We start from the raw sequence: 15,525 nt of genomic DNA, 5'->3' as shown, positions 1-15,525 counted from the left end.
TAGTATTCGGCTCGTAAGCTCGTAAGCTTATTCACGAGCTCGAGCTCAAGCTCGGCTAGCTTATTGGGCTTTGAGTATTGGTCGAAATCGATTAACTTAGTAAAATGAGAGTGATTGAAAATTTTATATAATCACACCCCTTAAATGTAAGAATGCTCGAGCTCCAAAGCGAGCTTGTTTAACGAGCTCAAAAACGAGCTCGGATCTGACTCATTAAACATGATAAACGGGTTTTTAAAGAACCGAGCTCGAGCTATTCACGAGCTTAGTAATTTAAAAAAGAGCCAAGCTCGAGCCCACTCCTCTCGACTTGGCTCGACTTCTGAGTATTGTGCAACAACAATTAACTTAGTAAAATGGGAGTGATTTAAAACTATAAAAGGATAGTGACACCTCGAGCTCGAAAACAAGCTTGTTTAATGAACTCGGATTTGACTCGTTAAACATGAAAAACGAGCTATTCACGAGTTTAGTAATTTCAAAACGAGCCAAACTCGAGCATGCTACTGTCGACTTGGCTCGGCTTTTGAGTATTGTGTAACAACGATTAACTTAGAAAAATGAGAGTGATTGAAAACTACAAAATATTTATCACACCCTTAAATGGATGCAAGCATGCTTGAGTTCGAAAACGAGCTTGTTTAGGTCATCTTCAACCCATATCCTCTATTTTTCATCCTCTATCCTCTAAAATAGAGATTCACGATCTCTATTTTCAAAAACCTTCTCCAACCCATATCCTCTAAATATTACCAAATACTCTATTTCTTTAATTTATTTAATTTTCAACCCATTTCCTTTAAATATTAAGAAATACTCTATTTTTTTAATTTATTTCATTTTCAACCCATATATTTTAAATCTTACCAAATATTTCATTCGACTCGTTTATTATTTAACTAAACTTAAATAATTCGCTAAACATAACACAACTACATGTGTATTCGACTCGTTTATTTAAAACAATACATTGCAAACAAAAGACAACATTCATCAAACAGACATAAAATATAAATCAAGACAAACATAAACGACACATGATTTAAAGAACAACACACAAATTGACCATTAAAAATACTAATATTCCGAATTACTGTACTCCTCCCACAAATGGTCAATATGAGCATCTCGGAGTGCATAGTGAGCCGATTTATCTTTTATTTTACGATGGCGTGCAAGAAACTCTTGAAATCGGACATGCTCATCACGTGCCATTTCAACATCTGGGATGGGTGTTTCGCGATAATCTGTGACTGGCACATTCAATTTTCTTTCGTCTTCAATAATCATATTATGCATTATAATGCATGCTGTCATGATATCATGCAGCACTTGTTTGCTCCAAACTCGTGCAGGTCAACTGACTATCGCCCACTTTGATTGCAATACTCCAAATGCTCGTTCAACATCTTTTCTACAACTTTCTTGTCGTGCTGCAAAATATTTCTTCTCTGGACCTTGTGGATTGTGGATTGTTTGCATTAGAGTAGCCCACTTTGGATATATACCATCTGCTAGGTAGTATCCCATGGTATATTCTTTTCCTTGTATGACATAGTTAGCAGGGGGAGCTACACTATTGGCCAAATTAACAAATGACGTTGATCTTTATTGTTGTGTGTGTTTTTATTTTTATTTTTGGTGATATGTTTATCTTTATTGTTGTGTGTGTTTCTTTATTGTCTACTTTATTATGTCTACAAATATTGCATGTTTATCAAGTTAAGTTAAATCGATAATAAATGTTTGTAGTAAATTATGTTATGTAATTTTTTTGTCATTACATTGTTCATTAATTCTATTTCGTGACTATTATAAATGGTAAATTATAAATAATTCATGCAAAAAAATAAAACAATTAAAATAAATTTTTCAGAATTAAATAATTCGAAATATAAAATATAAAATGGACAAAAAAATTATTTAAAATTAAAAACATTTAAAAAATTCGAAATTAAAAAAATGGCCAAAAAATATTTAACATTAAAAATAAATAAAAAATTCGAAAATAATTAAAAAATTTGCCAAAAATTTTGATAAAACTACAAGGGTTATATTGCAATTTTCATGATGACAATTTTGTAATTAACCCATCCTCCATTTGCATCCTCCATTTAAACATTTATCCTCCATTTTTAGAGGATTACTATTCCTTCCTCTAAAATGGAGTAGAGGAATGAAGATGGGTTGGAGGAGAATTGATGCTCTATAATGAAGGAATACTCCATTTTGGAGTTGGGTTGGAGATGCTCTTAACGAGCTCGATAACGAGCTCGGACCTGATTTGTTAAATATGTTAAACGAACTATTAAAAAACCGAGTTCGAACTGTTCACAAACATAATAAATTTCAAAACGAGCCGAATTCGAGTTGGCTCGGTTCATCTGCATCTCTACCGGTACCCTGAAGAGTATTCTATTAATAAGATAAAGCTGTGAAAGGATGACACTATATTGGTCAATTTGCTTTCAGATTAATTTTATCAGCTGTTAAATAAAATATTATGAATATTATATAGATTTTAATGAATATTATCAATCCTATCTTCTCCAAGTCCAAAGTGCTACAATAAAAATAAAGAAAAAAAAGTGCTTCTGAAACAATACGAAGAAACTATTGATTCACCGAACTAACTTGCGAAATCGTAGACATTGTCGCCTCATTTGTAAACAAGAATTTGATGAATATCTAATTTTGATGATTTTATTCTAAAAATAAAATTATGCAATGAACCAAGTGCGCGGTGCACATATTACGAGTTTCATAAGAGTGGCGATTCATTCGAACTAGTGTATTTTCATTTGTACAATAATTAAATTGGCCTATCTACTTTAGTGAATTTTTTTTTACGTAGAAAGTTAATTAAATTGATTTGGAATAAAATCTTAAAATTTTATACAATATTTTGATTCATACAAAATTCGAAATCTAATATTTTTATAAATATATTCGTACAATTTGAGTATTCAACTTTTCCTAATGAGTCCATCATTCATGTCCTGATATTAATTATAATTTATAATTATACCCCCAATTATCACAAGCGGGGATAGCTCAGTTGGGAGAGCGTCAGACTGAAGATCTGAAGGTCACGTGTTCGATCCACGTTCACCGCAAATGCTTTTCAGTTCTTTTACGATTTGGGCCTATAGGTTTTTCTTAATGGGCTTTGTTCGTTTTGGTATTTACAGATATGGGCTTCGAGGTACTTTTTCTGATTTTATACTTCCCATTTGAGCCTACAGTTTTCTATTAATGGGTTTTTCCCGCTTTTGCAACTTACACACACGGTTTTTATATCCAAATCCAAGTATATTAAAATTCATGATAATAGGTCATTTTCTCAAGTATATGTGTGACAGTCAGTATCATGGATTTATGTCTATGAGACGAGTTGATCTGATTCATATTTAAAAGAAAAATAATAAAAATTTTGGGCATACAAAGCAAAATCTTTCATTTGTTTGTTCGGATAGAAAACTCGTCTAAGATGATCTTATAGAAGTTTGTGTTTTTTTAAAAAAAAAATTAGTTTGGTTTTCCTTTACCTTTTCAAAATTTTGTATTATCTTGATCAAACATTAAATACCATGAAAACATACTTGTTCCTCCTCTAGTTTTTTATATTTATGTGTTACTGCTGCTTCAGATGTCCATGGAATAAGCAAAAGCGTCGAAAATAGATTAGGAAGAAAATAATTGGTTTTTGTATCAATTCTGGAACATTCTTGCACTGATTTTGAGTGGCATATATATTTTCCACAGTCTGACAAATAGCTCGATTTTATTTTTAAAATGCTTGGTATCTTCACAAGTGGAGCTCCAAATAAGCCACTCAACTGAGCATCGGGTTCAATTCAAGCATTGTAGGATGTTCGAGCAAACTCGAGCCAATTTATTGTCATTGAGCTTCAGACATACATTACCTGCGGCGGTCACATTTACGGAGAACTTACACTTACCATTTACTTCAATAAGAGAATATGATTTGCACTGAAAAGTATGTTTAAAAAGTGACCATAATAAGAAACTGAAATTCAATCCAAGTTCAAATTCAGCTTAGCAGAAATCATAATAACAAGAACTTGGACGAGCCGAATGGCACAAGATAGATGATAAAGAGAATATACAAGTTTTTCTTGGACTATACACATAACTCTGGATGTATTTCCATATTTCAGCTCGATCCGAACGTATTCTCACCGCTGTAAGTCATGTACAAGAAACCATCCTCATCTTTGTTTTCCTCATAAATTGCAGACATCATGGAAGCTGCAACATCGCATAACAAAAAATATATATTTAATTAAAAGTGAAAACAAGAAAAGGCAAACAATGATCTATAATTAAAGTTCATAAAAACCTTTGACATTGTCGAAGTTTTTCCTTACCAGTGGGAGGAAGAATGTTCTTGACAAACACAAATATGGCTTCCTCAGCACTGAGCTTAATTCTTTTACGGATAACATAGACAAACTGCCCCACTGTCAGATCAGCAGGAACCAGATATCTGTGGTTTTTGCAATAAAAAATCGTTAAAATTTTAAAAAAAAGAAGCAATCATCCAGGTGCATCACCAAGTAGAGAGAAACAGTGAAAATGGTGTTTTCCTTCTTCCTCCAACAAGACATAAAGATATAAAAGGGGATTATGGCATGTTCATCATTAGCAAAGAAACATTTATAGCTACTAAGTTTCCAAAATTTTAAAAATCCCATGACTCAATGCATGCCAAACTTCTGTAACCGAAAGAAAAAAAACTAAAACAGAAAAGAATCTCCTAAAGTAGATCAAATTTCTAACAGTAATATAAGTCAAACTAGACCCTAAAGAACAAAGTGTTGAAGAAAACGGATGAAAGAAACTGACTTTTTCTTGTCAATAGTCCGGAATATCACTTCTTTCAGCCTTCTCCACAATAACCTACACCAAAATACCAACAGAAACAATGCAATGACACAAGCGGAAAGGCCGGACCCAGATATTTAAACAGGGAAGTTCATGAATTTGGAGGCGAAAATTAAATTATGTGACAAATGAGATATGAAATCTCAAATTTATTTTGTCTATGGTCACGTGATCGGGAAATCCCCAAATTCCACAGAAAATTGTCCAATTCATACCGGAATTCTGTCAGGGTATTTCTCCCTGATACGAGAAGCCTCAGCCTGTCGCCTCTCTGCAACATATTACACGTAAAAACAGCAGTCAGTGTGACAACACGTGCTAGATCAACGATAAAAACCATATAGGTCCGACCATACAGGAAATCGAACAGCCCATAATCGGTAAAACCTAGCTAGCTATATGGATACGACAAAATCACAACGCAACGCGACAAAATAGAATTTTCCAAAGATCGGAGTAGACAGAGTATCGATATCACCGAGGGGGTGTTCCAATTTGAAGGAGCTTTTGGCCATGGCGTCCAGTGGAAGCGTAAATCTGCCCGGATGCGAGTCGAAGAAAGAGAAGAAAGCGAATTTAGGGATTGGTTCTTTGCCCTAAATTCGGCTATTTATTTGATGGAAAATTGCGTATACTACCCGTGATATACCGAGTCAGCGTAGAATACCAAACAAAATTTTGTCCTGTTGAAAGTGCCCCCTTCAAAAGCAAGCTCAAACTGAGTAAGCTTTTGCCCTAAGCTTCTCGAAACTAAGCATCGGAACTGGTAGAGTGCATTCCGCGTCGCAATGTTAACGAAATGCTCATTACGACCTGTGCTGGGTAGTTTTTCTTAGATTATATCAGCAAGTTATTGTTTTTCGATAAAATTTGTGTTTCAATTTAATTTTTTTCCCTCATTGGAGTCGAGAATTTTTTTTTTTTGCCACTTGGGTATGGTAGGTCCTCGTTGTAAATCAATATTTTTCCTTTACAATATAGAGAAATTATGGATGGATTCGATAGCTAGGATTGGGTTGTGGCATGTTGAGAATTTTGATTAGCACCATAATAACTTCTATAGGACAAAAACTTGTGTGAGACGGTATAGAGAAATCATGGATGGATTCGAGAGTTAGGATTGGGTTGTGGCATGTTGAGAATTTTGATTAGCATCATAATAACTTCTATAGGGTAAAAACTTATGTGAGACGGTCTCACGGGTCGTATTTGTGAGACAGATCTCTTATTTGGGTCATTCATGAAAAATTATTACTTTTTATGCCAAGAGTATTACTTTTTATTGTGAATATGAGTAGAGTTGACCCGTCTCACAGATTAATATCCGTGAGACGGTCTCACATGAGACACACTTCTTCTATAGAAGTAGTAAGAAATTTGTGATTTGAGATGTTGATCTTCATAGGTTTTGCATCGATGAATTGTTTGATATGTTAAAAACAGCTGGAAGGCAACAAATGAATTTGCATTTTTTCTTTCATTTGCCCAAAAATGCATTTACTACTGAAATAGTGAAGATTGTTGGTGATGCGGAGATTCGTACGATTTGTAATTGCTTTAGGAATTGTAGTGCTATAACATTATGGTTACAAGAGAATAATTTCACCCCACTGGAAGATGCAATTATTGGTATTGGATGTAATCCGAGTGATAATACAAAGGCTGGGCCACAAGTAATGAAGGCAACTGATGATAATGAAAGGGTGGACAAATGAGTCATTTGGGAGTGACCCGGTAGGAGATGATGACATTGGACTTGATGATGTTTCAATTGGAGATGATGAAGACTCACTAGATGATAGCTTTCATCAATCTGATGAGGATGTTGGTTCAGAGTCTTCTACAGAGATTGATGCAGGAAATGATAGAAGAAGACAACCGGATCCACATAATGAAGAGACCACAGAGTGTTGGTATAGGGACATTGAGTTAAAGGATGAAATAATTAGTTTGGCAAGTTCTGATGATGATGATTCTTGTCCAAAACATCATGTTTTCTCTGAGAGAATGAACATGAAAAGTTTTGAACTGGTAATGGGTATGAACTCAAAGATTTGCATGTAATTTAGAAGTGTTCTTGCTGATTGGACGACAAGATCCGGAGTAAAGCTGATATTTAGAAAGAATGAGAAAAGTAAGGTTACTGTAACGTGCAAGGCAGGGTGTGAATGTAGATTAGATGTCAGTTTGGTAATGGGAGAACCAACGTTTCAGATAAAAACTCTTACTGAAAAACATACATGTGTTAGGGCCAGTATAAACAAGTTGACAACCTATAAATATTTGTCTAAAATGATTGAAATGATTGTGTGCAGAAATCCTACAATTCCAGTGGATAAGCTTGAAGGACTTATCAGAAGAAAATGTAATGTAGAGGTGAGCAAATATAAATCATACAGGGCCACGAAAACTGCTCTAGAAAAACTTGAAGGAAAGTTTAAGAATCAATATCTTAAACTTCGAGATTTTTGTGAGACTGTTAAGAAATATAACCCATGTAGCAAGATTTTAGTGAAAAGGGGTCATTCATTTTCTGTGCCTACATTTCAGAGAATATATTTTAGTCTTCAGGCATTGAAGTCTGGGTTTTTAGCTGGTTGTCGACCAATTATAGGTCTTGATAGATATTCCTTGAAAAACAAATTTCGGAGGACAACTGACAAATATGGAAATGAGAATATTTTCTCAATCTCAATGGCAGTGATGCAAGTGGAGAGTTTTGATAATTGGAAATGGTTCATTAGTGAGTTGTTAGAGGACATTGGATACAAGAGATGGACATTCATCAGTGACCAACAAAAGACACTGTTAGAGGCGCTTAATGAGCTTGCACCAGAGTGTGAACATAGATTTTGTGTACATCATTTGTACCAAAATTTTGCAAGGAAGCATGCTTGTGTAGAATTGAAAGGAATGTTGGGGAGCAGTAGCAAGCACAACAAACAAAAATGTGTTTGCTATGCGGATGAAAAGATATAAGCAGCTGATAGAAAGACTTCTCCAGATTATGAAACTGCAGCTGAATTGTTAAAAAAAATCCCACCTGCTCATTGGGCCATGTCTGATTTCCTTGTTTCTTCATATTCTCATGTTATTGTTAATAACATGACTGAATCTTTTAATAGCTATATTTTGGAGCCAAGAGATATGCCCATAAATGTTCGAATGGATTAGAATCAAATTAATGACAATAAATCAGGTGATGAGGGAGGGGATAGAGAAATACGAGGGTGAGATTTGTCCTAACATTGTTAACGAACAAAGGAGCAGAAATTGTGCTGTTTTCTTTTGTGGAATGAAGGAGCACTAGATTCAGAATCCAAATGGACAAAATGCTGTTTATTTAGCAAAAAAAAGAATGAAGATATGGGAGGTTTCAACTATGTGGATATCCACGTGCACATGCTTGAGCAGCAATCAGAGAACATCGAATTCAAATTTCTGAAATAAAAAACAGATGGTTAAAACTTAAATATACATAAGTTTTTTTTAAAAAATAAAGACGGTTGAATAAAATTATTAGAAAAACATTAGTTAGTGCTTGATTAGATAGGTTTTCAAATTATATATTGGCTGAAATCTGAATACCAAACATTTATTTAATAACTATTATTACTATCGTGACACGCGATGAGTGTCGTATTAAATATTTTTTGTGTTTGATAAATTTTTTTTTGTAAAAAAAAAATCGAAAAAGATAGTGAGACATACAAAATATATTAATAAACACATACCAGCAAAGTTAAACTACAAATATTATGAAAAGTAAAACTGTAACTAAACTTTGATGTCACATTGACATACTAAAATTTGTTATAATAAGATGTTCAGATTTAATAATATGTTCAAATTTAATAATATAATAAATAATAATAATTTTACCATAAGCTCATGTGCAGTCATTGCTTTCAGCTCCAGATCCTATGAATATCTGCAAAGTAGCTACATATGTAATTATGGCCGGTAATAAAACATAAATAAACTTAAAAAGTTGTTATTATGGCCGGTAATAAAAAATAAATAAACTTAAAAGGTTGTAATTATGGCCGGTAAAATGTAGAAATAAAAATTAAATAAACCTAAAAGATTTTGTTGGAGTAAATGAAATTACAACTGAAAGCACGAGATGAAAATAAATTGTCAAGTACAATTCTTGGAAATATAAAAAAATGGGCATCAATTTTTAGACAAAAACTTATGTGAGATCATTTGATGAGTCGTATTTTGTGAGATATATTTTGTATTTGAGGTCATCCATGAAAAGATATTATTTTTTATTATCAATATCGATAGAATTGACTTATCTCACAGATAAAAATTCATAAGACAGTATCACTAGACACATATTCCAACTTTTAACCACTGCTGGCCACATTCAGTCAACTCATATATGCTCCAAGAAAAGCTGACCTTGGCGCTGCTATCCGTTAACCTTTAATACCCACTGAACTACCTACATCCTTTATTAAATTCCATGTCCTTCTATTGGTTATCATTTTATCTTACTTTTATTAGTTTAAGTCACGTATGGATGGATAAACTCTAAATTAATATATTTCTTATGAGATGATTTTACGGATTTTTATTAATGAGACGAGTCGATATTTTTCATATTTACAATAATAAATAATGTTTTTTTTTTGCATTTTTCATATTTACAATAATAAGTAATGTTTTTTTTTTTTTTTGCATAAAAACAATATTTTTCATGGACGACCTGAATAAGCGTTGCATCACAAAATTGAATTGTGCTATCGTTCACAAAAATTTTGTGATTTCAAATTCATCGTAACAAATTCACTGTTTTGTTTAGACAAATACTCTTAACAATGAATTTTTGATATAAAATAGTTATTTTTTGAGTCATTAAATTGAATTTCAGTTCCATCATAACATTAACTTATTTCAAATTTTTCCATCAAATACTTCCTTGAATTTAAACCATTCGATCGAAACGCAGCCTCATGGTGCACTTGGGAAGGTGAATTTAAAATCAACTAGTTTCAATTATAGTTCTGTTATTTACAATGAAACAATATATTAACATTGTATTTATTTACACATTAGTAATATAAATTAAAATGGATTTCAAATGACATTATCAATTGACGAACTTGAAATACATCATAATTAATGTGAAATATTTTGTAAATATCCACGTAATGATGAATTTTGAATTTATGATCTCGCTTATATAAATAACAAAAAATCATTTCAATGTAATGGATTTGAAATTTATAAATCCAAAAACATCCTTAGTAATTTGGTAAAAACTTATGTTAGACGGTTTCACGGGTCGTATTTTGTTAGACGAATCTCTTATTTTGGTCATCCATGAAAAAATATTGATTTTTATGCTAAGAGTATTACTTTTTATAGTGAATATCGGTAGGGTTGACCCGTTTCACAATAAAGATTCGTGAGACCGTATAACAAAAGAACTACTCTAGTGATTTATCTTTTTCAAAATATTTTACATGAATTATAAAACACATTTTTTCCCACAAGTTCAATACGTTTGTAAATTATTGAATTTTTATCGGTTTTTTTATACATACATTGACATATTCCACAATTGGGAGAGATTTACGTCCCTTGTATCATGTAGGGTGACAACAATAATTCGTGCTTACTTATATATGTATATTATTACCTAAATATTTATCAACAATTTTTTTTCCCATTCGAATCATAAAATGCGTTATTAATCATTTTTATATAATTTAAAAGACATAATTAAATATAAATTAAATAAATAGATTTCGAATATTTACGAGAATTTATTTTCGAGCAATAATTCAAATAGATCACAAATATATTCGATTTTTTTCATGTCAAACATGAATCTAAGTTCTAATTAGAATCAAACTCAAACAAAAAATTTAAGTTTTTCAAGTCAATTTGAAACTTAATTTTTTTGTATCATATTCGACTCAATTCGATTAATACTCAACCAGTTTGGTCCAAATTTAATAGATTCTATCACAAAGTAAATGATAGTGAAGGACAAGGAGACCCCAAAATGGGTCGGGGGTGGGGTATAAGCCATAAATGATGAAGAAAAAAGTTTGCACCCCATGTCGATTGAACCTGGTCCCATATCGGATGTGTAAATGAATGGAATTGGTTTCTCCGTTTTTTATTTGTATTCATCGAATTCGGCTATTTTAACGTAATCGAACTTTTTTCAAGTCAATTTTGAACTTAAATTATTTTGTTCGATATTCTGTGATTAGCTAATAATATTTGATATTTTATTAATATAATATAAATATATATTAAATAAATAAAATTTTAGTTTTTTCGAGTAATTATTTTCGAATAATAATTTGAAAACATGTTCGAATATTTTGAGACTCGAAAAATATTAATTGAAGTCAAATTCGAACTTATATTTCAATCGAATCAGCACGCCCCCAACTCCCACACTCCTTAAATGCTCATCTATCTTGCTCCTCCGCTCCTCTACCTTCTATAAAAGCTGACACTTTTCCTACGACTTCTCAAGATTTCTTACAGATTTACAAGTCACTTGCTTGTCGATATTTTGCACCTACATTTCCACTTACATAGACAAGAGGTCACTTAAGTTTCTGCAAGCATGTCGATCAGTTTTTCGGCGGTGAGACGTTGGTTTTCTCGCATTCTGTGGTGGGTTGCGGCTGAGCTGCGTGGTTACGCATCTGGGCTGGTCTTTGTACTGGTGAAGAACTTTGCTGTGGCGATGCTTACTTGCATTTGTGCTTTGGGTACGTTCCTTTGGTGCCAAATTTAGAGTGTATTATTAGTTTTCACCTGCGGATTTTGCTGGTAAACACACTCGAGAGTAAGGTTGTGATTTCTACTTCGTGTCCTGGATAGAAATGGCTTAGCTTCATGAGTTTCAATATTCACACCATATGCTTGATGAATGTTTTTTGCCTTGTCATCGTTTCAGAATTAATTTTTTCCCACTTTCTGGGCTATTTGTTTCAAAATGCTACTTCGGATCAGCTGAATTTTCCATGAACTGTGTTACCGGTGTTCTTTTTTTTTGTCACTATTTTTATTTTGATTTTGTTTAGGCGGAGCCAGTGTAGGTTCAATCAGTGGAGCACTCAAAGGCCAGACTACTGAAACTGGTTTCTTACGTGGAGTGGGTGTTGGAGCAGTGACAGGTGCCTTTACTGGCGTTCAGTTGATGGAAATTATACTCAATGGAGAGCCATTTTCCAAGGTAATACTTATGTGCTTGTTGCTGTGACTAATGCATAAGCAGTGGCTGATGCAGTATTTTAATCGACGGGCTGTGTTAAAAATTATATAATCACAAAGGCTGAAATTTCTTTCATGTGAGACAGTGAGAGTAACGTGACTGTCGGGTGCAATGCCGTAGTTTCTTATTGTAAAATTTGAATTGGAGGAAGAAGTAATATTTCTCATTAAAAAGATGTATTTGTGTGGTTGATATAGATGACTGAAATTCCTAATATTGCTAAGTTTCAGAGACAGATTGCTTAATTTGAAAGACTTTTGGCACATTTGGTTGACTGAAAAGTTTGAAGATCAAGCCAACTCCACAAGCTGTGTCACAATACATGACACTTTTCCCTATACCAATATTCTCAATCTATAGAAAGTCTAGATCATCTTTTCCTAATAATGAGCATTCGAAGAAACTCTGGCATTATTTACTGAATTGATAGAAATTCCGACCCCCTCTTCAACTTCTGTCAAAAGCAAATTTTAGTATCATAAATTCTCCTCATAGTTGGCGCTTCAAGATCATGAACGTTCAGTGCTCCCTACTCTTATATGTTGGTTTATTTGGAACGAGAGGAATAATCAGAAACATAAGGATATGGAATTCCAAGAAAATAATGTTATTTGGAATGTGGAAAAATATCTTATTATCCTAAAAGAAGTAGGATTATTGAAATTTATGCAGCTGAGTGGTGATTGGTTTTTAGCCAGAGGATTGAAAATTCATGTTATCAAAACCTACAAAGAATGTGGTCACTCTTGGGGAAAATGCCCAAGATTGGATGGCTAAAATTGAATGGATGGGTGTAGCAGAAGGAACCCGGTTGAAGGGGAGGACAGTGGAATTCTTAGAACAATGTCAATAAATTGATTTTTTTTCATATAAAGAGCGCTTAGACTGGGCCACCAATATGGAAGCAGAGCTAAATGCAATATGGAGAGGCCTTAAATCTTTATCGAGATAAAGGTATCATAAAATTTGGTTGGAAGTGGATGCTAAAGCCGCGATTAATTCATAAAATGGATTGTGGGGAAAGGAATCTTCTGTAGATCTTAAGGAAAATTCAACTACTTTGTCACAATATGAAGTAAAAGTCTATCACATTTCTGGAGAAGGAAATTTTGATTGCAAATTTATCGTCTAACATTGTTCAACTTCTATCTCATCTTACATTTTGGTGGCCGATTCTAATCCAACCTTCATTAGACAAGCTCCTTTGTGCTATATGCTTGAGCTTCCTGATTTTAAGTTTAGATAGATTGAAGTCTGGTATCAACATATTCTCTTTTATTGTAAACAATCTATTGTTGTACAATTTCTGTGCTGTCTTTATCTCTCACTCTGTCTTTGAGGTTTTCCTTTCCATCACTTTTATTAATATGTTGGTTGTGTCTCCCCCTAGCTTTAAAACAATCTCATTCCAAACGCAATGGAGGAAATGGTGCCAATAAGCCGCTTTCATGCTTAAAACTTGAATTGCTTTCTACTATGAGGGTCTATTGGTGTAAGGGCAAGTTTTATGTTGTCTCAATATCTGCTAGAAATAATTTTTTTGGGGGGTTTACAAGGTCATGCTCACTTATGTTATCACTTGAAGTCATGGCTGATGGTGAGACTTCCATAATTTGGCACCTGAATTCAATGCTAGAGCACATCGGTGTCACTTGTGACAACGGGCACATATACTTGAATTAGCATGCAAATTCGAAATCTGGCACTTCGTTACCATGCACAAGACTGACCAAAAAGGATGTTTTACTTCGTTACCATGCACAAGATACTGACACAAAAGGATGCTTTATTCCTTCCTGAACCCATTTAAGATTCAGTTTCTTAATTGTCAAATGCAAAGTGATCATTTCCTATTGATGAATTGAGGACAACGAATGGAGGCAATTGGTTTTAACTCAAAACTTGTGTTTCAGGTTGCATTTATAAGTAGTCTGGTAAACGGGAAGATATTTATGGAATGGGTGAGTCCTGCTGTGCTAAAAGCTTATCAATGGCAGGCAAGTGATTATTTGATATGCTACATCTCTCACCTGTCAAAGTGATTTTTTCTTTCATTTTTTTTGTTTGTAAGCTCAATGCCAAACTAACAACTTGTACAATAATTAATATGAAACCTTCTTTGTTTCAGATTAGTACCATGGAGACCGGTCTGAGAGAAATATCAGACATTTTTGAGGTCAATACAATAAGAGGTTTGGCTCAAGATACAATCAAGAAGTTACCGATCTACAAATTCTATGCCATAGAGATGACTACGTCTTTTTCAGAGACTAGTTGTGCAATTTGCTTACAGGTTAGCTGTCTATTGAATTGAGTCTCGTCCACCATGAGCAAAGTTAAAAAAAAATATCAACTGAAATATAATCAAATAAATGCTCCACTTGGTTTTGGTTTATTTACAACAATATTCATTTGACAGAACTTAAGAAGGATAAAGTAGTAAGATAAACATAAAGTTAAGTTTCAACTTGAGCTTAGTACTTCTCCTTCATGTTCAAACTCTGTCGTAGGTTTTTTAAGGCTAACAATAGTCGTCAGCCTCAATATTCAATAACCAAGAACCGTATAACGCCCCATGCATGATGATGTTAAAAAAATGAACTGCTTCGTCAATACATTGTCTTATATACTGTTCGAGAATATCATTTCTCGTATCTCATTCTAGGATTTGAAGGATGGGGAATATGCAAAAGTTCTGCCAAGCTGTAGGCATTTCTTCCACCCTCATTGCATAGATGAATGGCTTACTCGGCAAGGGAGTTGTCCGATATGCAGAAAAGACGTCTGATGGAATATGTTGGATGAGATAGTTTGAAAATTTTCCAGCTTAAAGAAAAAATTATGAGAGCAGCAAATAGATACATATGGTGCAACTGTTGTACTCACAACTATTTTGACATGGGTTGTATCGTGGATTTTGTTGATAGTATCTTTACTATTTGTCTTTTCTTGTCTATGGAGAAAAGGGTCTCTCTCTTTCTCTTCTATAAGCAAACGAGCTGTATTTAGGGAAAAATGATTTTGGCTTTCGACCTTTTAAGCTATAGATTTCTTTTACTCAAAAGTCAAGTTTCTGTGCAGATCGATGCCTAATTTATTTACTTTTCAAAATGAACTTTCATTTAATTAAAAAAATCAACTCTCGATTTATATCCATATGATTCTGAATAAACACTATTAGTCAATATGCATATTGCAACCACAAAATTTGTGGCTAAGTCATAGCTTTATTATCATGCAATAATGTTTGAGACGAGAGGGTGACAACCTATCCATGAATAGGTTTCATTAGACGATATCACGGTTTAATTCGATCTCTATTTGGAATGAAAAAGTAATATTTAACAAAGTGATCCGTGAGA

General features: G+C 33.4%; 1 protein-coding gene, 1 non-coding gene and 1 pseudogene across 2 annotated transcripts; 2 read left to right on the top strand and 1 right to left on the bottom strand.

The window, feature by feature from the left end:
- Nucleotides 1-3,043: 3,043 nt before the first annotated feature.
- TRNAF-GAA (transfer RNA phenylalanine (anticodon GAA)) lies at nucleotides 3,044-3,116 on the top strand. The gene has a single exon. It is a non-coding gene; the product is annotated as a tRNA-Phe (tRNA).
- An 848-nt stretch (nucleotides 3,117-3,964) lies between these two features.
- LOC140828923 (autophagy-related protein 8C-like) lies at nucleotides 3,965-5,705 on the bottom strand (annotated as a pseudogene).
- A 5,643-nt stretch (nucleotides 5,706-11,348) lies between these two features.
- Nucleotides 11,349-15,193, top strand: LOC140828922 (NEP1-interacting protein 1-like). Its single transcript, XM_073191802.1, has 5 exons — nucleotides 11,349-11,657; nucleotides 11,973-12,124; nucleotides 14,077-14,160; nucleotides 14,292-14,456; nucleotides 14,829-15,193. The coding sequence occupies exons 1-5, from the start codon at nucleotides 11,510-11,512 to the stop codon at nucleotides 14,949-14,951; spliced, it is 672 nt and encodes a 223-aa protein (XP_073047903.1). The 5' UTR covers nucleotides 11,349-11,509; the 3' UTR covers nucleotides 14,952-15,193.
- Nucleotides 15,194-15,525: the final 332 nt, after the last annotated feature.

The sequence above is a fragment of the Primulina eburnea genome, chromosome 4, assembly GCF_022965805.1.
Source record: "Primulina eburnea isolate SZY01 chromosome 4, ASM2296580v1, whole genome shotgun sequence".
Lineage (NCBI taxonomy): Eukaryota > Viridiplantae > Streptophyta > Magnoliopsida > Lamiales > Gesneriaceae > Primulina > Primulina eburnea.
Note: the sequence above shows the minus strand (reverse complement) of the source record. Positions and strands in the feature narration are given on the sequence as shown.